This window comes from Uranotaenia lowii, chromosome 3 (genome assembly GCF_029784155.1).
Source record: "Uranotaenia lowii strain MFRU-FL chromosome 3, ASM2978415v1, whole genome shotgun sequence".
Lineage (NCBI taxonomy): Eukaryota > Metazoa > Arthropoda > Insecta > Diptera > Culicidae > Uranotaenia > Uranotaenia lowii.
In genome coordinates, this window is record NC_073693.1 from 136,597,975 (window position 1) to 136,624,429 (window position 26,455).

Sequence of the window (26,455 nt, forward strand, 5' to 3'; positions counted from 1 at the left end):
TTCGAAGTGCTTACTCCTGGTCATTTCTTGGTTCAAAAATCGCTCACTGCTCCCCCAGAACAGAACTGGGAAGATGTACCAGACAATCGTTTAAATGTATTGCACAGAATGGAAAAAACAGCCCAACAAATTTGGAAAAGATGGTCAACTCAATACTTGTCTGATCTGCATAATAGAACGAAATGGCTAAAACAGCGAGACAAGAAATTAGTTCATTAATCACCAAAGCAGTTGAAAATTAGCACACTGGTAACCGTATTCGGACTGCAGGTGCAGTATACAACAGCTGATTCCGACCCAGCAGCTAACGGGATCCTTCCGATGCAAATTGGCAGCTCCATGCATTGAACCCAAAATTCTTCAGCACCAGATTAACACACCACATATGCACAGCAACACAAATTCACGCACTAGATAGGTTTTTAAGAATATTTAAAGCAAATTTGCTTTCGCAGCTCGTAAAATTGTTAGTTTTACTAGTTTCACCGGCACAGAAGAGAAGAAATATGAAATCAAAACAAAACTGAATTATTTTTATATACCGTTAGAGTAAGTAAGATAGATTGAAATGATATTTCAAGGCGGGCGGCATATGTTAGAAAAAGAAGGAAAACATATCGACATTTGAAATGCTTGAACACCCCCAGCAATAAAAAAAACATCGCACGGCTTTGACAGTTCTGCCGTTGCGAGTGTGTTAGTGCGTGACTGCCGAAACAGCTGATTGAAACAGCAGCAGCAGCACAGTTTAGCATAAACCACCGTCGACAACAAATCGCCCCACAATAAACCGCCGCGAATCTAATCGAAACCGAAGTTGCAAAGTGTTTTATTTGCAATCCGCGAATTCCCGCAAAGTGTCCGAACCGGTAAAGTGCTCAGGTGAACAATTTCCCCCAACAGACTGTAAAGCTGAAATCGGCTTGGCGGTGTATGTTTTTTTTCAAGAGAAAGTTAATTTAGTGGCCGGAAAAGTCGTAATATTTTGTTTTTCTAAATGTAGAGAGAAAATTTCATAATTAAATATATCCTAAAATATATTCTTCATTCGATAATTGAGAGAAAGTGATGTATCTTTATTTTCGGGTAAACATTCCAGATTCCCCTGATATTTTCGGAAAGTAAAGAGGATTGGACTAGTAAAGCAAACTGGTTGACTGGTTGACAATTTTGTAACTATCTGTATGTATTTTTTAGAGAGACGAGAAACAATTTCTTTTTAAATTATCTCTGGTTTTTGCATAGATTTGTTCCGATTGTGTTTTGAAAAATTCGAAATCAAATGCTCCCCAAGGTTTTGAAAAAAAAATGTCCTGATTTGCTTAGTCCGGGATATATTCTGCAGAGCCTCTAGAGGACCCTCCTAAATTTATATAAGGGTAAAACAATTTGAGATATTTTTTCACAGAGGTCTCTCAGCTGTTATATTTTAAGTTTAAATTCTGATTTAAGTTTCGATTTTCTATCTTAGATTCCTAGAACTTCAAACACTCTGATTAAGGTAACGTTTTTTCTCGGTGGGCCCGGGGCAACCGCCCCCATTGCATTGCCCTCCCTTGATCCGGGCTTGTGCATAATGATGAATAGAAAAATCGCCTCGACCAGAAATCTAACTCGAGTCCTCTGAGTTACTTCTAATACACTTTAACACTAGGCCAAATCGTCAGATGAAATTAATCAAGCTGTAGCTTTAAAATTGAGTTGACTTCATTGAGTTGAATTCGCTGTTATATTCTACGACAGAGAATGCCCATCGTGCTCCGATCACTGGTGCTCTGTTTGCTCCGAGTCACGATGTTTAAATAAAAACGCATTTTAAAATTTATAATAGTAGAAAAGCAAAAGTTCAATTATGGTGAGACTTGAGGATCAATGTGTACATCATGTAGCAGTGTGTATATTATAGATCAAAATGATTTATCGATTCTTAGAGCTTATTTTCCTATGCTTGAAAATTATAATTTAATTTAATTTAATTAATAATTAAGAAACAAGTTTTTTTTTTAAATATTTCTGTAAAGTATTAAAGGAGACTGCTTTTTGCTGAAAAATGAATACTTTAGGAAGTACAAGAATATTCCTCATGAAAATTTATTCATGTTTCTACGTACTTCATACTCGTACGGCTCGTTGTGCCTTTATATCCATTTCCCTATCCGTATTTACTCCGATTACACAAGTTTAGGAAAAAATTGAAGTTTGGTTAAAATCGAACAACATCTGTAGCATACGAATCTGCGAAAAAGGAAAATATCCCTTGGTCCATTTCATAGGACCCTTCCCAAGTATGTGACTCACATATTTTCTCTGTCCAATGTATGTCGTATGTAGCACAATTTTCCCCAAAAAAAGACACTTTTATTAAGATGTATGTAGCTCGCCTTCAAACGCATAGATCTTTTTAGGAATACCATCATAGTGTTTTCCCCCCGAAGATTACGGTCTCATTTCTAACTTCGCTCTTACTTTTTTCTTTGAGTTCGAGATATTTGTATGCTCCTCGCATGTTGGAGTTTCCCTGCAATAATGGTGATTAGTGTGAATGGACGGGATAAGAGAAGGGGTGGCATTTTTCTACCATCCCTTTCACTTTTTTCCCTTTGCGAACTTTTTTCTCCTCTTCGTTTTATCTCCTGTGCACTGTTTACCACTAATTTCATGCTTTTTCATCTGTCATTTGCGTACCTACTGCGAGATAAATAAATCTTTGGTCTTTGGTACCTCACAGTATCTACTCATATATTTATGGATAGATATGTACCTACTAATGTGCATGGATGTACGGACACGCAATAAAGCTAATGACAGTAATAATGACAAACACTTTGCGGTGGATGCTGCATGTGGTTTTGTTTTTCGTTTTACATCCCATCCAGGAGTCTGTTTGTTTTCTCAGCATTTCACTTACATCGGTTTAACAAATCGTCTCCTAATAGTACATAGTTTGATGGACATCGAATCATCTGCCTTTGTGGTCCCAGAACATTGTACATTAGACCGCTCTGCAAAAAATGACTTTTTGCTTCCATATTTTTTTTCGATGATTTTTGGGTCATGTATGGAAGAAGAAATTTTTGCACATTGAATCATCCAGAAAATTCAAATAGGCTTGCAATGAAGTTGGTCTTTGATTTCTGGTATATTTAAGCTCCATTTTTTGCTAACATGACAAGCAGCTTAGCAATTCATCAAAAAAGTTATAACCAGTTTTGCTGGCTAGTAGAGCTTTCACAAATTTCAAGAAATGTAGTGGTGAAGGTTAAATAAATCATTAAATTCTCTGGATACGCAAAGCAGTTTTTTGAGATTTTTAATTCTCATCGTACGGTTACACAGCTTTCAAGTAAGCAGTTAAAAAAAATAAAATAAAAATAAAATAAAAAATAAAAAAAGAATTAAAAAAAATATTTGTATAACATCGAATATCTTTTCTGGGGTACAAGTTCGGTTTGTGCTTTATTCACATGAATTATACTGCAAGAGGAAAGAATTTTTTCCATCCAAAGTTATGTTGTTATTTTTTAAAATTTCAGTACATCACTGGGGATTTTTAAATGAAAAAAAAAATTGTTTTCCCATACATATTTCCATACTAAATTAAAATTCGTAGCGCTAATTCAGAAAGGGATGGAGCGTTTCCAAAATATTTATTGCAATTTCTGGCAGCAAAAGCAACCAAAAAAAGTTATGGGCGGTGTAAAAATTAAAGAATTTGAAATTTTCATATAAAGCTTGCAGCGGTCTAATAGTTGATTATCGTCTAGAAAACTGATCGATTTGATTTTTTTACATTTTTTATTTTTCCGAAAACGCGTCATTTTTTATAATTTTAGCCACACTACTGTAGATTTCTTACGAGTTACACAGTTTTGTCTGTAGAATGTGTCTCAGATATCACGTTACGCTTCGCCCGTTACATCACTCTCCATCGAAGACTCAAACAGTTGAAATATTTCATACCGTTTGCATTTTGCATTTCATAACTCTATCTAGCGCCCTGTTCGAATCTGTGCTACACGTAACGGTGTTGTATTTCACCCTCCGTGTGGATAGATGTCACCACCCTCCTTGTAAAACTGAGATGTTACTTTGTGTTACACTCCTTTTCTATCCAATCTGAACGTTACCCTTCCGAACTGTGTCCAAGATATAAGAAATTCAAATGTTTCGTTTCTGTTTTCATTCCAGACGAGGAACAATTCACGATATACAACTCGTTAAATGGCTCCAACGGAGGAGGTGGTCTGATGAATGCAGCAGTACCAAATACTAGTAGCATAACCAGCAATGTGCCTTTATCACAATCGGCTCAACAGATTAGCGGTATCAGTAGCATAGGCATGGGCGGCGATGGGGGCAGCTTCCGGTCCGGGCATCATGGTGGCGGTTCGATGATGGCCAGTAGTAGTTCCAATAATCAGAATGGTGGCGGACCACTGTCCCTGTCGTCGATCCTGAATGGGGGCGGCGGTTCCTCCGGTGGTGGTGCTGGGCCAAACAATTCATCGGTCATCGGTGCCAATATGATCGGGGGCGGTACGGCCGGGCAGGCTCTGGCCAGTATACTTGCGTCCAGTGGTGGGGGTGGTGGAGGTGGTTCCAGCAGTATAAGTGGGAACTCCATGGGAATGATGACAGGTGGGTTGGCTCATTCGCAGTCCGCCCATCAGATTGGTGCTGGCAGTGGAGGTGGCGGTGGAATGAACCAGCATCAGGCGCTGCAGCAGCAGTTGCAGCAGCACTTTGCCAACGTTGCCAATAGCAGTAGTTTAGGTAAGTCTTGTATATTTTTCCATTTGTTAAAATTAGTTACTTGAATTGTATTTTAGTCTAACGAACAGTCGAATAACATTTTGTTCTATTTTTACAAACATTTCTCTATATGTAAGCACAAAATGCAAAAACCCTACAACTTCTACATTACACCACTCGTACATTACATTTATAAGGTGGTTCCATTTTGTATTTTAACGAATTATGGACCAAATACGAAATATCTTGTTTGTGTTCTATTCCTTTTTCTTTATTAAACTCTATCCGACAAAATTGAACACAACACGCCGTAACTCAAATAAGATAAATTTGTGAAATTTAGGTGTCTCTTGGCTTAGATTTTGTCGCGATCCTCAATGTGTTAAGATCGCCTCTCGTTTATGCCTGTTCCACATTCTAAAAAAAATAGAAAAAAGATGTAGATCACAATTGCATAGCAATTTCAACTGCTAATCAACTGGAAAAGGTTCCCTTTCATCCAAATTTATCCATCCGATAGTGTGTATATTAGGGGAGATGAGGGCATAATGGGCACCTTAAGGAAAATGCTTATTTAACCATAGAGAACAGCTGTAATATGTGAATTACATCATTGTTTCGTGTTCCGACACTCAAATAGTCTATTGTCTAATTGGATGAAACTTGAAAAAGTAGACAAAAACGTTTAAAGATGCATTTTAAAAAATTTTGCCGAAAGCTGAAAACCAGTCACTGTAGAGGCATAATGAGAAACCCCCCGAGGCAGTATGAGCACCATTAATGAAGGCATAATGAGCATTTTCTGCCGGGGAATCTAGCAGCGAATTCGACTCGATGAAGTCAATTGAGTAATAGAGCTACAGCTCAACTTGTATCGTCTGACGATTTGGCCTATTGGTTAGATGTCGGAGAGATAATCAGTAGGCTCGAGTTCGATTCCTGGTGGAGGTGATTTTTTTTTCTTCTTTTATCATTTATGATCATGATTGCACTAAACGGTGAGGCGTAGATTCATCAAACAAAGCAAAAACAAAATAATCTAGGTCTGTTTGTAGAATTCAAAGAATTAACACATGTTCATACATTATGTTTCTGGTGTTTTGTTTGACGGATGATGCTTTGATGCTATTAGCCGTATAATGTAACAATAAAAAAAATCAATCATGAATGGTATGTGCAAAAAAAAATCCCCTCGAACAGGAATCGAACTCGAGTCTACTGATTACCTCTCCGACATCTTACCAATAGGCCAAATCGTCAGACGATACAAGTTAAGCTGTAGCTCTATTACTCAATTGACTTCATCGAGTCGAATTCGCTGCTAGATTCCCCGGCAGAAAATGCTCAATATGCCTTCATTGAAAGTGCTCTGTTCGCCTCTAGTGAACAAATTAAAGTAAAAACGCGTTTTACAATTGATTAAAGTGAAAAATCAAAAATTTTATGATCCTGAAAATTGAGAAACAATGTGTAGATCATGTTGCAGTGTGTACATTTCAGATCAAGATGATTTAAAGGTCATAAAAGCTTATTTGGTGGTGCTCAAAAATTATAATATTTTCGTCACTTGAGAACCTGGCTGGTTATTATTTAATATTTCTGTAAATATGAAAAGGATATTTCTTTTTTGGTGAAAAATTAATACTATAGGTAGTACGAAACAAGTCCTCATGAAAATTTGTTTAAGAAAATACGTACTTATGTAGAAAAATGGACTTCTCATTATGCCTCGGGTGCTCGTTATGCCCTCATCTCCCCTAGTATCATTTTTATTGATTAGGATTCAGAAATGTATCGGTTCGATAAGTAATATTTAATTATATACCAATGAACTACTTGACGTTTTATAAACGCAAAAAAACTATCAGTAGAACTTAGAATCAGATTTTTTTTATGATTGATGTTCACATTTGGAATTCAAGTAAAATTTAATTTGTTAGTGAGTTTCAAAAAAAAGTTCTACAGTTCTGTCAAAAATATTGATAAGTATATCCATCGTTTTGAAGGTAAAGGCTGGAACAGATTTCATGTATTATGGTATAAACAACTTCAAAGTCTGCTATTATTTCATATGTTTAACTAACTTCTGAAATAGATTAAATTCCAAAAGATGCCCGAGCAGACTTTTATGGCAAAATTATACCTAATTTTGCTATCATGCCTTGAAAGTAAAATGAGGTATCATTTTGCCCGAATAAAGGTGGTACAATGCCAAAATTTGGGTCTCACTTTTCATATACCGATACCAAAATTAAACCAACTGTAGGTTTCACTGAAACCTTAATGATACCTTATTTAGCCAACGATTCAAAACGAGTTTGGAGAGCATAATGATGCCACTATTAGGTACATTTCACAGCCAAAATTTGGCATCGTTTTGATATCAAATCCTTTTTGAAAACGCTACTAAACGAGGCATCATTAAGCTTCCATGCGAAACCAAAATTCGGCATCACTGAGCTATCTTACAATTTTAAACGATACCTTAATTTTTGTATTGTACCACCTTTATTAGGACAAAATGATACAAAATATTGCTAACAAGGCATGATAGCATACCCGAGCATAATTTGCTATAATTTTGCATTTGTAATATGCTCAATAAAACTAATATTTCACAAAAAAAAACAATTTTTCGATTGATGAAATAAATCAAAAAGTAAAAACAGTAAAGACTCTACTAGCGATTTATATTTTCAATTCGCAACACAGTTTGCCTCCAGAAAACTTTCATGTGACTAAACGCCTGAAATTATGTTAAGAATGCAGTTTAACATAAAGAACAAAGTTTGATGAACTTAAACGCCTTTGCACAGACTAAGTGTTATATTCAGATGATATAAAAGAACAAAACATGTTGACTTTAAAATATGTACGTTGTCTACACAAAGGCGTTAAAAATCTGACTAACAAAATTTGTTCTTAATGTGATTTCTAGAAATCCAACAACGGTATACATACATAAATACCTTAAAAAGCTAGAGTACAAGAGAAAAAATGTTCAACAAAAATGGTCGACGAACTTATCATTAAAATTATTCCAAGATTTGCCTTCGAAAAAAAGTCCTATGAATCAGCGTTTTCAGTTAAAATTCCAAAGTTCAATTGCTTATTTTTTATTTGAGATCACCATTATTTTATAGTGTAAAATAGAATTTATATTAACATCAAGGAGTTCAAATCACACACAAAAAGCAAAGAAATTGAACCTAAATAAAATTGGAACAATGTTTGGATTGTCCATATCATTCAAATTTCAATAAATAAATTTGGAAATATTGAATTTATTTTTCTTTTTTGCGACTCTACTAAAAGATTAGTTTGACTAGTGTATATTATAATAAAGGAACGTCAATCATGGCAATAATTAATAACTATTCTAAATTTATACGCATACGGGAGATTTTTGTGGTTACACTTTATATGGGTAAAACATGATTAAAATATTTTTCATATGTGTTGGAAGAGTCATGAAATTTCCGAATGAATATTAGAGAACAAACGAAGGAAGAGCAATTTTCAGAGTTATTTGAAATGCATATGGTTAAGTTTTGTGATATTTAACTAACAGTCAAAAAGCAAAAGCTTAAATTAATTTGCTAATTGATGCTTCACTCAAAAAGCCTTTGGTTTATGTCACTCGAGAGCACAGCTACTATGAATAACACTACTCTATTACCCTGTTTCGTTTGAAAAATGTTGCTCGAGATCAACTTCCAAGTGCTCCTTCTCCGGTTCGCTGTTATGATGCATACATACCAGCAGGCGTTGTTCTAGGTTTCTTTCAAATGCCATATTTTACTCGATGGAGCAATGAAATTCTAGCGCTTAGTTTTTCGAAGCTTGAAGACATCTCTAACAGTTACACCAAATGCATGCACTCATCGCTTTGCTCATTGGTGTCTACGGAAATGCTACATGACGGTTGTTTATGGTCAAATAAATCATTTTATGTAGTTTGGTGTCGTTCGATTGAATCAGCTTTGATGATCTTCCAGGAACCAAAATGATTGCCCTGAAAATAGGAAATAATTACTATGTACCTTTCAATTGAATAGTTTATAGGTTTGAAGAGTACTCCAATGGATTTCATAACATTTCGGTTCGATCCAGAATATCTTTTTTTAAACAAGAAAACTTATATTCTTAGTAGGATTAAAGTTTATTATGCTTTAATATCGAAGATTTGCAAAAATGGATCAATAAATTACTATTTGCTGGAAGATTTTCTTGAATCAATTGTAAGCGATAAAAGTGCAGAACTAATGAAATTAAGGTTCCAACCGATTGCGGCCTTAAAGGAAACAGAATAAGTTTCTGTTAAACCAACTTACCCGATTTATCAAGCATTAAATTGAGGTAAGAATGTGGATTCTTCCTTAGCACTGGTCGTCCTTGCCCCATCGACATCTTCTGCAGATTTTGAAAGAAATAACTTCTGCCTGAAAGTATGAATAACATTGATTTATAAACATTTCCGCCTAAGCTTCTTAGCGTTTTTAACACAGGACTTGAAAGTGTAGAGAATCTGAGTTCGATTTGGCATGCTACCTATTGGTTACATTCAGGCGTTTTAACATCACTTGTATGAGCGTAATTTTTCAATATTTTATGTCTTTTTTTTATTTTCAAAACAATCAGTTGTTTATACAGGAAATCTAACTTGAATATCATCGCATAAAAAAATAGCCTTCAGTTATGCAACTGTTATATCACTGCGTTTTATAATAACTCTTAAGCTACAGGCCACCTAACACTCCAGGCTACCCAAACCGTATGTTTGGTTGATGATACTCCCATAATTTTCAAGATACATGAGACAAGCAGTTAATCTTTTTGACCTAAATTTACATATAAATCTTAACGACTCGTCCTCACTGGGCATCGGAAGCTCTTTTTTACTGCTGGAATAAGTCACAGGTCAGCAATTTTGTTTACAATTTTCAAAAATAACTTAGTTATCCGGTTAAAATGAGATATTCAATTGCATTTCGTTCAAGCAACAAAATAACGTAGACTAATCTCATAAATAAATATCTGCAGGCTAAGCGACTTAGTATAGAAGCCAAATTACGAAGCTTGTTCTCTGTGTTTAAATGAAATTGTTCTTTGAAGAGCCTGATTAAAAGAGAATTACACAAGACGTGTGCAGTTCCTTATCCGAAACGGAATAACAGATCATGTGACAAAGAATGAAAGATAGTATCGGAGAAGCATAACGAGTAGGATTCAGGCAATGGAACAAAACAGTTATCTTCAAGAAAAGAATTCACATAGTGCTCTCCTTCCTAGACATTGTTATTGTAAGAAAACTTTAGTCATTTAAAAAAAAACTTATGTTGTTCAACGAGAGTTTATCTAGAGAAAAACACTAAAAATATACATTTATTACTGGATATTGGAAAAGAAGTAACTGTTAATTTCCGCACAGAAAAATTACGGCATCATTTCGAAAATAAATAATACCAATTACATAAAACTACAGTTCTTGAATACTCTTACCTGAGCACAATCGTGATCCAAGTTAGTTTCAGAAATCGCACCATGGACTCGTCGAACCAGCTGGATGTCTTTTGGCATGATAGCACGCATCTTCCGGCCGGGGATAGCTTAACCTCGAAAAATCTTTGAATAGCCCAAGCAGGGATATACATTGGCATCAATTTACGAAGGCCTTGTTGAACGTCGAAAATCTTGTAGAATTTCACGAGTTAAACTCAAGAAAATCGAATGTTATGCATTTAACGTGGATTGGGCGCAGGTGGATATCTTTCGGTAGCTGCTTTCCTGCAAGGCGACCTCACTCTGGAATAACATAAATAGTGCACTATTTAACGATCCAATAAGGAATAACAACTTACCCAGCAACGGAGCAACGGAGTCGTCAATTTACGGTGAGACTTGTTAACTACTTTTTGGACAGCCACTTTTTGGTCTCGCTTTCTTTTCTGGCTCTTGTTTGTTTTGATTTTGCACTTCGTTCAATACACTGTGATAAATCATACTGTAAAATTTTTATGAAACGTAATTGAATATTATTGCATTTACACCCATGAAACACTCGTATGAGTAAAAATTACACATGTTATCGAGAAAGCTGGCCATCAATGTGTATATATAATGGTTAGAGAAACTGTAATAAAAGAGAAGAGACATCTGCTCCCTACATAAATAAAATATATGGCCACATCACCGAAAGCTTTTGGGTCATGTGCCAAAAAATAGTAGAAAGTTTGAAAAATTTAATATGTTTTAATTCATGTATTGATAAGCTGCTCCTGCTAAATCTTAAAACTTTGACTGAAATTTTACAAAAATACACATAATGAATGCTAAAAGTGCAAAAATGTACGTTTCTCAATACTAAGTAAGTACGTTTGCAAAACTCGATTTTATAATCAGTCATAATTACGACTCGAACTGAAAAAATATTTTTTTTTGCAATTTATTGAAAGAATAATTCTTGTTTCTTTCTCTTGTTTCTGTAGTTTCATAGTCTATGAAGTTAAAGTCGAGTGTTTTTTGCAATTTTTTATCCCCAATGGGTTATTATTATTCTTAGTTTGTATTCGGCGTTTGCCAAAATAAAAATTACTAATATACAATAATGATACCCTCATGATGCCCAGTTTTACTAAACATCAACACAAAATAATGAGCATCTTGTACTAGTAACGACTCAATTCATTGAATTACATTATGCGTCGTATGGAATTCCGTTACACATTTCAGATTTCAATTCCATTTTCTTAAAGTATGGATACCTTAATGATACCTGTTTTTGCAATCATTGAAAAATCACCACTTAAGTTATGCGCACTATACCGTTAACGAACAAATTTGCTGTTTGTGTTCAGTTTTAATTTCAGTTTTAATTTTAAACACCTAATAAATCTGAATAAAATTGAATACCAAATCATGCTATCATTTTGATCTCACTTTGCTGCTCTATCGTAATAAATGAAACCTTAATGATACCTTGTTTTGTTATCTTAGAAAAAACAAAACCAAATATTGCTTCCATTTTGGTCTCAATACCTTACTTAGGTATTCATTTGGTATCATATTCCGACATATTAATGCTTCAATGAAACCAAATTTTGCCATCGGGAAAAATGCGATAGCTAATAATGCTATCATTTTGGCATTGATAGCACATTTTGGTTACAGTTTGATATCAATTCAGGCATCAAAGTCTGCTCGGGTGAGCACACAGTTTGTTACCTTCAGGCGCGGCCATAGAGCTCGGCCTTTGGGGGTGGGGGTGATCTAACAAATTTTCTAGAATCGTCCAATTCGTTCAGTTTGAATGAGTAGAGGGGAGAAGGGAGGTAGTGCTGCACACTGCCCCTTTTCCTCCTATTTGATCTCATTGAAATAAATAAGAGATAGGTATTTGAAAAATTTCTAAAAAAGAAAAGAAATTAAAATTTTTTAAACCAATTATTTAAATTTATTTCAATATTCTTTGATACAACGTCAAACTGCGAATTTATAATGTTCCATGCGAGAAAATGTTGAAAAAAATGATTTTTGTATTTTGTATACCGGGGAGTTAAAAAAATGTAAGTTCATTAAAGAATCTCTCGTTATAAATGTCATTCAATTAAATGATGTTGAATAGAAGAAAATTTATGAAATCTATAAATTCATATTTTATATGAGCATCTTCATATCAGCACAAGGTTAATTAAACGAAATTTTAATGATCCTCATTTGGAAGTTTAACGTTCGAAAAAGCAAATATTTGAGATATTTTTTTAAAACTGCGACCCAGAGATGGGTCTTGATTCAAACATTCAGTCAGCGAAACTTTTTTGTATAAAAATTAATCCAACTGTGTAGGTTGAAATTTCAGGGACTAGACAAGATGAAAATTTGTTGTTGAAAAACATGCGTAAAAATTCGCCTTGTCTCCCGGTAGGACTTAAACCCACATCTTTCGCCGAAAGTTATACTGGTCGAGTGTCAAAGTCCATCGGAATGAAAAGAATTGTTCTCCCATGCATTCCAGCTCTCATTCTTGATTAACATTATTTAACCCTCCACAGCTCAACCCCGCATATAGACGGGGTTTACTTAGCGTAGCACCAATTATTTTTATTCATTTTTTGGATAGACTTTTCCAAAACACGTTCATCTAACAATCCATGCTAATAAAAACTTTTTGACAAGTAGTTGTCAAAAGCAACAGCTCAATAAATAAAAAAAAAACAGGTTAGGAAGGTTAGATCTAAAATTTTCCGCCATTCTGACTGCTTTCAGTCTTATGCAACTAATCCTCAACTTCTTAAGACGTAACCAATATCATAATTATATTTTCGATTGGAATTGGAATTCGATTGGATGTGAACAAAGAGGGTTTTTGGATATATTTAAGACAGTAACAAAATACAAAATGTCATATGCTTAACCTTTCCGAACAAAGGCCGAACAAAGTCAGTCTTTTTTACCAGAAATCATTGCAAAATTCGTGCAATGGAATTTAAGTTTTCAAATTGAAAACCGGACTTATCTGTCCAAATAGCGGTATTTTTATAAAGTTTCATGAGTTGCAAAATTTAATCATGAAAAATTAATTTTTCTCGAGACACTTAGTGGCATTGATCTTATTTATTATTAATTGAAATAAAAGGTTATAAGTTCAATTTGATGAAGCAAAAATTGTTATTTGACGCAAAAATTATACATCGATAGTTTTATTGGTGCTTTTGGTTTTGATTTCGCCGAAATTGTGGATATATCCTGGTAAAAACCTAGCTTTTTTCCTCCAAAGCCAGACCACCCCCAAACCTCGCTTTCCTTGTTTTTTCTTCTTTTAAATCTGCGTAAGCTCGTAAATAAAACCAACCAATCTGGTATAATTACACTAGATACCATTTCTTCAGAGGAATTTATAATCCCAAAGTAATGTAAAATGAATTGTGACCCAAGATTTTTAAGGAAGTATGAAATTTTCATCAAACTGGCATCCCTGATAATGTTTTGAAATTTCGTCGCCACGTGGTCGAAAATTGTTGTTTACATGAAAATTTGCGTTTCACACGCTCCAATTTTCTCACTTATTTTAATTTTTTAAACTAGTTTTACATTTTACTCACATGCAATTTTATTGTAGGAATTATTCATAAAAAATAGTTGGTTAGAGTTTGAATGGTTTGAATCCTGAGGCTCAAATGAGTGTTTTTATTAAAATCATACAATCATTCAATAGTTGTTTTTGAATACTGTTTCAAAACATAATTTTAAGTATCTGGTGTTCTGAATTAAAACTCATCAGTTTCTAGTAAATTAATCATTAGTAACTGATAAACCAACACACCTTTATGAAACAATACTAATTTTGATTCAATTTGTTATCCTCTATTCAATTAAGGTTTCTTTATTTTTCCTAGATGTAGTAGGTTCAAAAGATTATAATTTTCCAAATTTCTGACAATTTATTAGAAAATTTAACGTTGCGTGGCATTTATGTCTACAAATGTGTTTTCCAAGGATTTATATTTTGCTTCAAAAGTTAAAACTAAAGAAAAAACCAAAGACGCCTCCAAATTAGTCATAACTGTATGTGCATCTCGGAAAAAATAAATTTAGTAGACCTGTGTTGTCAATACCTCTGTAAAATTTATGGGGAAAATTTGTGTTTTTCTGGTTGATAATTATAGTTCCTCAAGTTGGATAGAGCTTGCACAATAAAATGCAAACAAAAGATAAAGATTTTACAGCCATTCCTTGAAAACGTTGGGTCGATAGCTTTTCAACTGCAGATCAAGTTAGTAAGTAAACCATCTAAAACATAATGAAACTTTTCTATTATTTTATTTAATTTCATAAGTTCATACGATGGATGTTAAATACCAAATATTCATTCAAAAACGTTCGGACAGGTTGCTTGATTAATGCTTGAATGTGATTTGTACCTTAGCGTGCATATTTAACGAAAATAAACAAATCTTCGTTAAGTTTGTTTTTAACGACATCTAGTGGCTATTTGCTGAGTTATTTTTTTGTTTAAAATAACGGTTAGATTTTTACACAAGATTTTAGCTCCAGCCCGAACTCTGTTCTGTGATTAAAACAAATAAAGTTTAAGAATGCTTTAGATTCAGCTAGGGTGGTACCCAAGTAACCAAAAGTTCCATAAAACAGGATCTTAAAAGCTTACTCAGCCTTGTTTGAGGGCTGTATAGCATTCTATACAGCTTAAAATTTAAGTTCTTATCGATACTTTCAAGTTCCATATTCAAAGCTGAATAGAAGGCTACTCAGCCATGGCATAGTGCTTTGAATAAAAAAAATTATAGAAAAAATGTTTGATCAAGTTTTTTCCACTCTCAAATCTAGGGCACTCAAATTTGTATTTCTATATATTGCTTCGGTTTTTTTTACAAATGTAATACTTACTTGAAAAATTTGCTTGTTATAAGATTTGAACCTGATCCTGCTAGATACGAACTGAACACGTTACCTTTATACCATAGCTGTTGCCTAGGTTGTTGTATTCAAAACATTATTTTAAAGTTAACTACGGGTTATTCTTTAAAAGTAGGCGGGATAAACATGTAAACAATCCGTTTAAAATATTATAAACAGAAGGTATGAAAAGACGAAGTTTTATCACCCTTCAGAAGAAATAATCCTTCGTACAGATTTTGTACATTCACTCATTCTGCATCGGCAATCATTCATGTGCTACGTAAGTTTTAAATTTGTTTCCGTGATATTTGATATTTTATGTAAAACATTTCTTTCAGGTTGCGGCTTAAAAAGCAAAAACCAAGTTGAAACCAAGAACAAAAATCCCCAAAATTTATCATCCAGTATGTGGATAGTATTCAGTTCATTATTTTTTGGCAGTCCCTGGTGGAAATTCTCGTGTTGAATACAAAAAATTGATTACATTCAATCGGTTTCAAGAGTGTCCCTGTCCATCAATGCGATGATTTTAATGCTTCTGCTAGGAAAAGCTGCCCTTGGTTAGTGGATCTTCCGGGTGTTGGTAAAGCCGATTTCACTGTTGCTGATGCTGCCATGAGATCTGCTCCCGTCGAAGAGAGAACAAAATATTGGAAATAGAAACTCGATGGCATAGGCATAAAATGTGAAAAGTTTCAAACATGTCAATAAATAAATCTTTTATTATACCTTGAAAATCTGATCTCAAGGAATGGTAACCATAATATTTTAGTATTCTTCCCTATTGCTGAATCTCAAAAAAGATAAGGCTGTTACATACGAGTGTAATATGTAAAATAAATTTGGTACGAATATTGTAGCTTTATTTTGTCTTTTAATTAAAACTAAATCAATTGATTTATTAAAACACGTGGACGATTTGATAGTCAAGTTTTATAAGATTTTTTCTGAATGAAAACCTCTGTTGAAAATTCAGATTTTCATCTTTTTATTCAAGCAAAGAATTGCGATATCATTATTAATCACATTCAGTTTTTTTTAAATATATTGTCCTTATTATTCCTTATTTTTAAGCAACATTGTGAAATTTTATGAGTTATAAATATTGTCAAAATTTTAAAATAATTTGAAATTTATATTTAAAATTGATGTCATCTTTCCATTTTGATCAAAACAGTTGATTTATTTGTGGGTCAATTCATTTTTCGTATATTGGTATCTCTGATTTTCTGTTATGCATTGCATTGAAGTTCTTTTGAAGTTCTTCATAGAACCAAAAGGTTCGTAACAAGCTCTGCATGGAACCAAAAAGTTCTTAAGAAGTTCTTTATGGAACCAAAAAATTCGTAAGAAGTTCGTAACGAAGCACGATAGTCCAAATTCAATCTTGGATTTTTTAAGGTACTTGGAACGCACAAAATGTTTTATGCTATTTGTATAGACTTTTTATGTTCATTCAGAAGTCCAATTCAAGCACTTTGTTTCATTTCTCTCGAGAACCTTTAACTCAGCCAAATGTGAACTTTTAATGTACAAGATTAAGTATCTATGCGACTTTTGGTTACTTGGGTAGGATTTACCGGTTTTTTTCAAATCCGGTATTTCGGTATTCGTAATTTATAAAACCGATAAAACCGGTAAAACCGGTATTTTTCAAAGTATATCGAATTCATGAAAAGGTTTCGTCTAATCGCAGTATAGTTATGGCAAAAAATGCACAGAGTTTATAACGCAATAGATTTTACAACGTTTTCAATTGAAAAAGATGGAATTGTGCCTTTAAATTATCCCTTTTTTTAATTCATTGATAAATATATTATCACTCTCATGATAATCATAATATTTACGTCAATTTATTCAGTCTGTAAAATCGGCTAAGACGGTGTATGTCTTTTTATCATCGTCATTTTGTTATAATATTTTCGCATTGAGGTTGCAGAAATTAAAGAAGTTCAATATAATTTCGACAAATTTTTGTCCTGAACTCTAGAACAGTATTCAGATTGATGAACAGATTTAGTAAAAGTTTTTCTAGTCTTCTATGAAAATAATATTAAATCTATATATATAAAAATGAATTTCTGTCTGTCTGTCTGTCTGTCTGTCTGTCTGTCTGTTCCCTATAGACTCGGAAACTACTGAACCGATTTGCGTGAAACTTGGCAGGTGGGGTTGTGGGAAGCAGGGGAAGGTTCCTATGATGGTTTGAGACCCCTCTCTCTCTCATGAAGGGAGGGAGGGGCCTCCCAAACAAAAGACTATTTTTTGCATAACTCGAGAACCCATCAAGCAAATGGTATCGAATTTGGCATGGGGTGGTATTTGGGAACGAGGAATATTTCTATGAATATAAGATACCCCTCCCTCCTCTCAGTGGGGTGATAGGAAGGGGGGAGGGGGGCTACCTTACATTTTTTCATATTACTCGAAAACTAATCAAGATATTGGAACCAAATTTGGCACGGGAAGGTATTATGATACGACAAATATTTCAATGATTATTTGAGACCCCTCCCTCTTTCCAGTATAAAGGGGGAGGGGCCTCTTTCGTATTTTTTTACATAACTCAAAAACTAATAAAGCAAATGGAATCAAATTTGGCATGAGAAGGTAGTTGGATACGAAAAATATTTCTATGATTATTTGAGACCCCTCCCTCTTTCCAGTAGGGAGATATAAAAGGGGGGAGGAGCCTCTTTATATATTTTTTTACATAGCTAAAAAACTAATTAAGGAAATGGAACCAAATTTGGCATGGGCGGGTATTTGGGAACGTGATATGTTCCAATAATTGTTTGAGACCCCTTCCTTCTTCCATCGAGGAGAAAGGAAAGAAGGAGGGGAGTTTCATACAGTTTTAACTGCATAACTCAAGAACTACAACAGCAAATGGAACCAAATTTGGCATGGAACGATATTTGGGTACGAGAAATGCTTCTATGAATATTTGGTATCCCTCACTCCTTCAAAGAGATGGATTAAATGGGGGAGGGGAGGTTTCCCTTACAGTTTTCAGTATAACTGGAGAGTTGATCGAGCAAATTGAACCATATTAGACATGTTAGGGTTTTTGGATAAGAGAAATGTTTCTATTATAAATTTAAGCCCCAACTTTTTTTCAGCGGAAAGATATAAGGGCGGCTTCCATACAATTTTTTTTGCATAACTCGAGAATTAATTGAGCAAATGAAACTAAATTTGGCATCAAAAAGAATTTGAGTACGAGAAATACTTTTTCTTTGTGAAGCAATTCCTTTCTTGCAGTAGGATGATAGAATTGGGAATATAGGAAGGAAATAGAAGGCTTACATTTAACTTTTTTTTTTTTTATTAAATCCGAGAAATGGACAAAACTTAACATGGAAAATCATTTTGCTATGATTCTATGAATATCTGACACACCATCCTCCTTTCAGTGAGTAGGTACATAGGAGGAGGGAGTTGAGCCCAATACACTTTTGTTAGCATAAGTTCTCAATTTATGCAAACAAAACCAACAAATGGAAATGGTACTTCCATGGCATGGAAAGGTACTTGGTTACGAGATATGTTTCTACGAATGTTATAGACCCTTACGCTTTACAGTGTAGAGAGGGGAAGAAAGAAGTAGGCTCCTTTTAAATTATGTTGTAAAGCTTAAAAACTTATCAACCAATTAAGTTATAATTGATATACGAGGATTTTTGGACACGAAAAAATGGGTATGATTATAAAAGACCACGACCTTCATTCAGCAGGGGGTGAAGGGAAGGAGAGGGGAGGCTCTCTTATCAGTTTTTAGCATAAATCCAGAGAATATCAAGCAAAAACAATCATATTTTATAAGTTAGATTGTTTGCGTACGATTAATTTGAGACCCTCCAGACAGATCAAAATTATCAGATCTTTTACACAAATTTATAGAGCAAGATTCAGAATATTAGTTTAAGTTATCTTTGTGTTGCAATTCGAAACTCCAGCTGCAGCTCTCATTTTATAACGGTTGCTTATGAATTATGTTATAATGCCAATAAAACAATAAAAATTTGAATAATTTTTGAAAATATCATTTGATTTTGGAAGGTGTACCAAAGCACACCGAGTCAGCTAGTCTGATATAAAAAAAAGATTTTTCGTTTAAAAAAATGATTTGATTAATTACTAAAAAAAACTCAAAACACTGTCACAATGTTTTTGGTTGACTCCCAAAATTACAGATTATTGTTGTGTAAAATACGGGTGTTTTCCCCACAGCCTAGGTCGTGATCGCATTAAGTTTGCCTTTCCGAAAATTATAACGAACAAAATCTTTTAAAAAACCAAAGCAATTAATTTAGTTGTTCGGATCTGATCCATACGGGGTTGGGAAAGAACGATAAAAAGCGGCAAATATGTTCAATATTTGGAACCGATAAAGTACTGAAATTAAGTTCTTTTGTTTTGAATTTTAGAGAACAATAAATTTGATTTTTAATAATGGAAAAAGAAAGATAAAAAGGTTGATTGCCAGTAGAAGTCCTACGCCTCTGAAGCGCCTGTTGGAAAAAATTATCGCCCCATTAGAAATTTGACTGCATATTCAATTTTATTACCAAAACGACTATTCGAATAACCTCTTATGTTCTTAAACATTCCCACAAAGGGAAAATTTTGAAAATTCAAGGGTTTACCGACCATGAAAAGTTTGAAATTTTAATAAAAGTTCGAGCCTTTTCTTGTATTTTGTAACAGTGTAACGGGGGTGGGGAAGGGAAGAAGAGTGACCGCGGTGACCGCACATGTTTCCCTTGTACTAACTTGCTTTGAAGTTTAGCAACGGCATTCTCAACTCCGTGTAGAAAAAGCGAAGTTCACCCTTTCAATTTAATTTCAAAATGACTAGCTGAATATGTTTTAAAATAGAAAAATCTACTAGAATCATTTTTTCATAGGACTATTTTCTTTGAATAATTGATTGGAGTTGGTTATAAACCCATAGAAGCATGACTTACTTCCAAATTTGTTCGTTAGCAACTGATATGTTAGAGCCAGGAAGCCTCAACGAAAAAAATGGAATCCATTTTGTAACATCTCAATCTGCATATTCTCCCAAGCTAAGTAGCAGCAACCCCGTGAGATGGAAAAACCGATGAAGTGTTGTTGCCAATTTGGCAAACCAGAACCATTTCTATCCCTATGGGGGGCTCCAGTAGTTCTTCCGTTAGTTAAATCCAGCAGGAAGCTCCACAGGACAAAAGTTGTAAAAAGAGTCTTCTTCATCCCTCGGCCATCCACCAGAAAGATTGGCTTTTGCTCGCCATTCGTTGGTTAGACGCCACTACCATGTCATAGGTCAGTGAATATCGGTCGATATACCCTTTACATTTTCCCCATAAAACCATAACGTTAGTTCGGGAATTGGGTGCCTGTTTTTTTGTCTTCAAACGGAGCATCACCCATCCATTCATGTTTCCCCCTGAACGACAACAACGACGACGACGACAGTTGTCGACGGGATGAAAATGAACGGGCGTCGTCGTTGAAATATTCAGTGGGGTCTCGGGAAAATTTCCTTTCGGGGATAGTTTCGTATTCATGGATATTTCATTCGCGAGCGCCAAAGGCGACCTTTTTGCATGGGATGTTGTTGTCTGACTGCTAGCGAACTAGCGGGCTGACTGACTTGTTGATGAGCGCGCCTTAGTCGAATCGGTCTTCCAAAAGTGTATGTTATGGGTGCTCCTGCATTGATTATTTCTCGTCTTTCGGCGTAAACAATTGAGCAATAAAAGATTATGGAATGTGTTATCAGCGAATATGAAAATCAAGCTATCAACATTGTATACTCATATCTAGAAGTAGACTCATAATGATATTTTGTCAAGTTGATTGACAAATTCACCTAAAAGATCTTTACCCAAACTAAATAACTTGGGAGTCAGAAAGTACAAACTATAGCCTAAATTTGTGAAAAAAATTGTTCAACAAATGTCCCAATAAAAAACAATTCAACAGGATTACATTTTATACATCCGTTAATTTATCAGTCTACTTACATACTAGAGACCATTCGGCTTTCCGATTTAAAGATGTGTCTTATCTTTCTCATTCATACTTCTAAGCCATTGAACGGCTTTTATCAGGTCCAGGGGTTTGGCTCATTGTGTCATCGATATGGATAAACAGTTTTACTGACACATTCATTTTGCTACGCTTCCGCGGAACGATGAATCGAAGCCCCAGTAATAAAATTTAAAACAGACTCAGCAAGATAACGGACAGGTGATTAGAGTACAGACAGTGGCGGCGAATCTTTGAAATAAATTCTAAGTTTGGTTTGAATGACGTTGAAATTGTTATTTTTTATGCATTTGAGGAGTTTTTTTTATTATTGAATACATACCTTGAACTCGTTTTCTTCTGTAGGTTTTATAGCCAAAATATTATTTGTTCGATAAAAATAAACAAATATGATTAATATACGATTACTTGAAATCAAGAAAACGATGCTGCTATTAAGCCCATACCGTATCTGAATGTAAATTTTTGACAGTGTACGGTTTCAATTCAATCATCAAACTAAAATCATTAGTAAACTGAGTCCACAGTCCACAGAAGAAACAAAAATTATGTTAAATTTTCCGCGAACAAAATATTACATCCTATACAAGCATAAAAATTAAAATTTACTCATCTTAACGTTACTTTAAAATTCAGGAAAAAACATGGATGGGTTTTGGACCAAAACGAAGCTTTCTAGACCCCAGGGTTTACGAAATTCAAAAAATGCCCCAAATCTACCCATTAGCGAAAAAAAAGTTTAGTTTTTCACATTCCAGGGAATTTCTCATCTGGCGTAAATTTTTGAAGATAATAACTGCAAAAAGCAACGATTTTACTAAGCAAAACATTCCATCGTTGACATTTTGGTTGAAGGCAATTATTGAAAATCTTTTTGCTCAAAACTGATGTTCACTTTTTGAATATCAATTACGGCGCCGGCCACGTCCTAATATTTAAATGATAAATTTGAAAAAAAAGAAAAGGATGAAAAAATGTTGTGTTGTTGACCGAGATTACTTCTGCATTCTAGCAAATAAATTGGTTGGTGGAATGGAGGAAAATTATAACATCAAACTCTCCTTTTATTTCCTTATGAAATTCAAAAGTTGCAAAAATTTTGTACGGTGGTTCTATTATATAAAGTGTTAAAGAAGTTACCTAAATTCTTAAGATAAAAAATATTGCAAATTAAAAAATTTGGATGCAATTGATACATTTTTGTAGCATTCACCCTTCAAATTGAAATTTTACAAAAACCTTGTACCTTAACTATTTTTGATCACATTTAATTATTTGTTTTTTTTTACATTTATTCTTTTTTGTTATATTTAAATTGTAATTGATAAACTTTTGTTGAGCTCCTTTTTTTCAACATATTTTTTATACTGTAGAATTTTACTATTTATGTTCTTTAAAAAAATTGAAATTCTAGCAAAATTTATTTTCTGGCCGAAATTGTTTTTTACCCCAATCCGATAATGTTTGTGTCGATTTTCTGATTGCAACTGATGAATGAATTGAAAATTGAAGAAAACATAGCTGCGTGCTTCCATTTTCCCAATGGAGATTCTTCCGTGAAATCGATCGTATTGAAGATAACAGGTTCCTGGCTTGGCAACAGCGAGACTCCTCTCTCCTTTTTACATTTAATTTCATATCGAAAATGAAAATAATAATTTATAATAATCCTAATAGTTCCTAATAAAAAATTGAATATCGAGCTCTCATAATGGATTAACTTAAGGTAGGGTTACCATATAGTGCAGCGCCGAAAAGGGTACATTTAAATTATACTTCAAAAGATTTAAGAGAAACATGATATTATTAGCCATTCAAATACCACTAATTAGTTGCAAGTTTTGAAATTTACATCACTATTATTAATTTTACTTAAAATACTTATAGCCTATTAAAACTATAAATTTCAAGTTTTGTTCATTTCTTTGTAATTTTGTTGAGAACAGTGATAGGCAAGTTTATTGAATAATAGGAAAAGATGTTTTTGATTTTATTCCGAGAAAAAACACCAAAATGATTAAATGTTGAATTTACATAGAATTTATTTTTACATATCGTATGTTTTCTTTTTGCTCATACCTACATGGTTTCCGATTCGTTCTTCAAATTTTTGTACGAATCTTTCATTTCTGGTTATTGTTTACTGTTCGGGCGCTAGTTGATTTTTAAAAGTCGCCTCCAGTTTAGTTCGAAAATCTTTATCTCTTTCATTTTCATCGTTTGGAGAACTGAAAAAAGGAGGTAAAACTGATGTTTCATGCTCTTAATGCATAAAGAGTTGGATTTGTTTCGAAGTTCTTCGACATATTAGAACACAAACTCCATGAATTGAAAGAAAAAAAGTTCGTTTCTCTGACAAAATTTCTTTTAATAAAAAAGAGTACATTTATAACGGGAGGCCCGACACGCTTCCTGTCTTAAGCAGGTGTCTAAAGCGCCACTTCCGAATGAAAGATCACCTGCCTTTTCTAACTTTGCCCAGCTTTATGAGACTCGGTCGCGAGTTCCTTTTGATTCCCTATTTTGGGAAAGAAGCTGAAAGGTCTCTGAAATTGTATCTGTACTTCGGCCCTTTCGAGCCGCCCCGAAGACGAGACGAAACCCTGCAGAAGTTCGTCGAAAGGGTAGTTGATCTTTGTTCGTTACTAAATGAGCCTGGAGCCTGATACGTTGGACGAGCTCCTACCCCTATACTCTGGAAACAGAAAAGAACGTAATTGATTTCGCGGCCAATCTACGCAGAAAAGCAAATAAAACGCGAACAACGTACAACCGCCGTTCCAAATACCCCAATCCTTTTAATGCATCATCGGATCAAGTACTATGGTCGATTTTCAAATGGTACATGAATCCATTTATTCAGCTCGAAACGTGTTGTGTGGTTTTACATTGGTGTAGTGTGTTAGGCCTAACACATTCGTTTCACGTTTTTCCCTCCCGCATAAACTATGCGGGTAGTGCGTTTAGTGGAGGCGCATGGTATCTCATAGTTATCGGTTGTTTACCGGCTTTCCATCCGATCAGTTGATATTCCCGTTCGCGGGAAGAAATTAGGCTACTTTGTACGAGTAGCCAGCAGTGATGCCAACGGTTTTTCAGAAATGTCTGGAAGATTTTGAAAAAATGTCTGGAAAAGTCTCGAAAAGTCTGGATGACGAACTCTTTATAGGTGATGACCCTTTTTTTTTGGTCGCCACGCAATATTGCAGTCTAGGGATTTACACTCATTACTTCATAATAAGCATACATTCTATACACTATCGATGCCTGAGACTAATGTGGTGATGTTGGCGGCATCTTCGTGGCATTCCTCACTCTTCAATTACTAACTCAAATCATTTCCTACCATTTTGCAACGAAAATTTTTAAATTTTTATTGTTTTGTCAAAAAATTCATGTCGAAACTAAAAAAATCTGGAAATGTCTGGAAGAAATGACAAAAGGCTGGAAGTCCGCTGGTTTGCTGCCTTGCTGTGCTATGCCAGTTTTGCTCCCTCGGTCGGCGAAAGCTGATCAAAGATGCTGGTCGTGAGTCGTGACTCGATCAGACCAGACGCTGGAACTGGTGAATGATGGTAGCGGATGTCGTGATATCAGCTGGAGGCCAACCACGCGGCTAGAGCGCGTGTGTTCTGGCTTTGGCTTCGCTGTTGGCTCGTTACCGCTATTTGGCGGCCAAAATTGCGTGCGCCCACGTCTCGGATGCTAGATGGGCGTTCGCTGATGATCGTTGAACGACAACCCCGGCGGAATGCTGGTGAGCCGGGTTTTCTTTCCCCTCCTGCTCGGCTCCGTTGGAATTGTAGTGGGCGCTAGGTATCTGGTACCCCAGAATGAAACGTTGTTTGAACTTCGGCTAAATCGTTTAGTTTTTAACACCTGTCTACGTAACTCCGCAAAATACCTTTTTCACCTAAGTGCACTACTATTTTCCCTATGCTTACACTCGTATCTAGTTGCTGCCTATAAGAGGGCTAATATATAAAATTAGAGCACTCAGTCTGGGAATCGCAAGTTGTTCTTATTTTAATTACCACAACGCGCATGAACTACTATAGATCACGACTTTTCGAATCACCAATCGTAAGTGGGATGGGTTGAGTCTCAAGAGTCCTCTGGCGACCTGATCAGGCTCATTCTCGTAACCGGAACTAACCGATACGATGTGATCTAATCGCGAAGTCAAACAATCAATTAGCCTTCCGCGAATTCTCGGATAGCCCTTGTCTTCCCCTTCGAGATACAAAACCAGGGGCCGATCTTTTGCAAGCCCAAAATAGGTGCACAAAGGCTCCCGAAAGAGGTCATTCACCTGACGCAAAATAGGAATGCGGCTGGTGATCTTGAGAAGCAGCATCTTAAACAACATGTTTGAACAAGGAGTTGTGTTGGGTGATCTTTGCATTGCGCCGTGATGATTTGATGACTGTCTATTAGGGTGGTTGCTCTACCGCGAATTGTTTTTATTTTATTTTCCACACGAAACAGATTATGTTTAGGATTGAAGTTATCTTGCTAAGTGAATTGTGTGTTTGAATAATTATTATTTACTTACTGATAGTGTTTTAAGATATTTTAAGTGTTTAATAATAAACGGATAATTCTTTACTTTTGTGTATTGGTTTTACGAAGAATTTAAATCAAATAATGTAAGTACTAAATGAGGCGTTACACATTCCGCAAAATTTCGCAAAAAGAAGAGTACGCTCATTTCTTGATCGAAAAAGAGTACATGTTATCTTAAAAGTGTACGTATGGTAACCCTTATTTAGGAGCGTTATGAATTATTTTACCGATAGAGGGAAAAAACAATGCCATCTATCTAATTTTCAAACCAATTGATTGCTACTAACAGTTTGCGGTACAGTAACAAGTCAGATTATTGGTCAGATTGTCGTATTGAAATTATGAATATAGAGTTAACAAAATACAAGAATCTTGAAACTAAAAGTTGAGTTATTATTGTAATAAAGGGCTATAAAATTAGATTATATGCGCTTAGATTATTTAATTTCAAATCAATAAATTTATAACATAAACAGCAAAGATCAGCTATCTTTTTTTTACTCCACATCACCTCACGATGAAACGGAATATTATTAGTTTTTCGAGCAGGAACAAAGGAAAACGACCAATCAGTTGAGGGAATCTTCCAAATACAACTGAAATAAAACGCAAGATATGGCAAAATTTTTCAAATATCAAAAACTTACTGAAAAAATGCACTATTTTTCATAATCAACAAACA

The 26,455-nt window shown here is 34.7% G+C and overlaps 1 protein-coding gene and 1 long non-coding RNA gene across 6 annotated transcripts in view; one reads left to right on the plus strand and one right to left on the minus strand.

Annotated features, from left to right (window-relative positions):
* Positions 1-26,455, plus strand: part of LOC129751486 (phosphatase and actin regulator 4) — a 611,903-nt gene that overhangs the window by 258,104 nt on the left and 327,344 nt on the right. For all 5 annotated transcript variants that reach the window (XM_055747021.1, XM_055747022.1, XM_055747025.1 and 2 more), the window contains one exon: positions 4,189-4,773. In XM_055747021.1, coding sequence (XP_055602996.1) covers positions 4,189-4,773 — 585 coding nt within the window. The remainder of the gene's footprint in view (positions 1-4,188; positions 4,774-26,455) is intronic.
* LOC129751489 (uncharacterized) lies at positions 8,461-10,548 on the minus strand. The gene is made up of 3 exons (XR_008738723.1): positions 10,255-10,548; positions 9,087-9,194; positions 8,461-8,767 (listed from the first exon to the last, which is right to left on the minus strand). It is a non-coding gene; the product is annotated as an uncharacterized LOC129751489 (long non-coding RNA).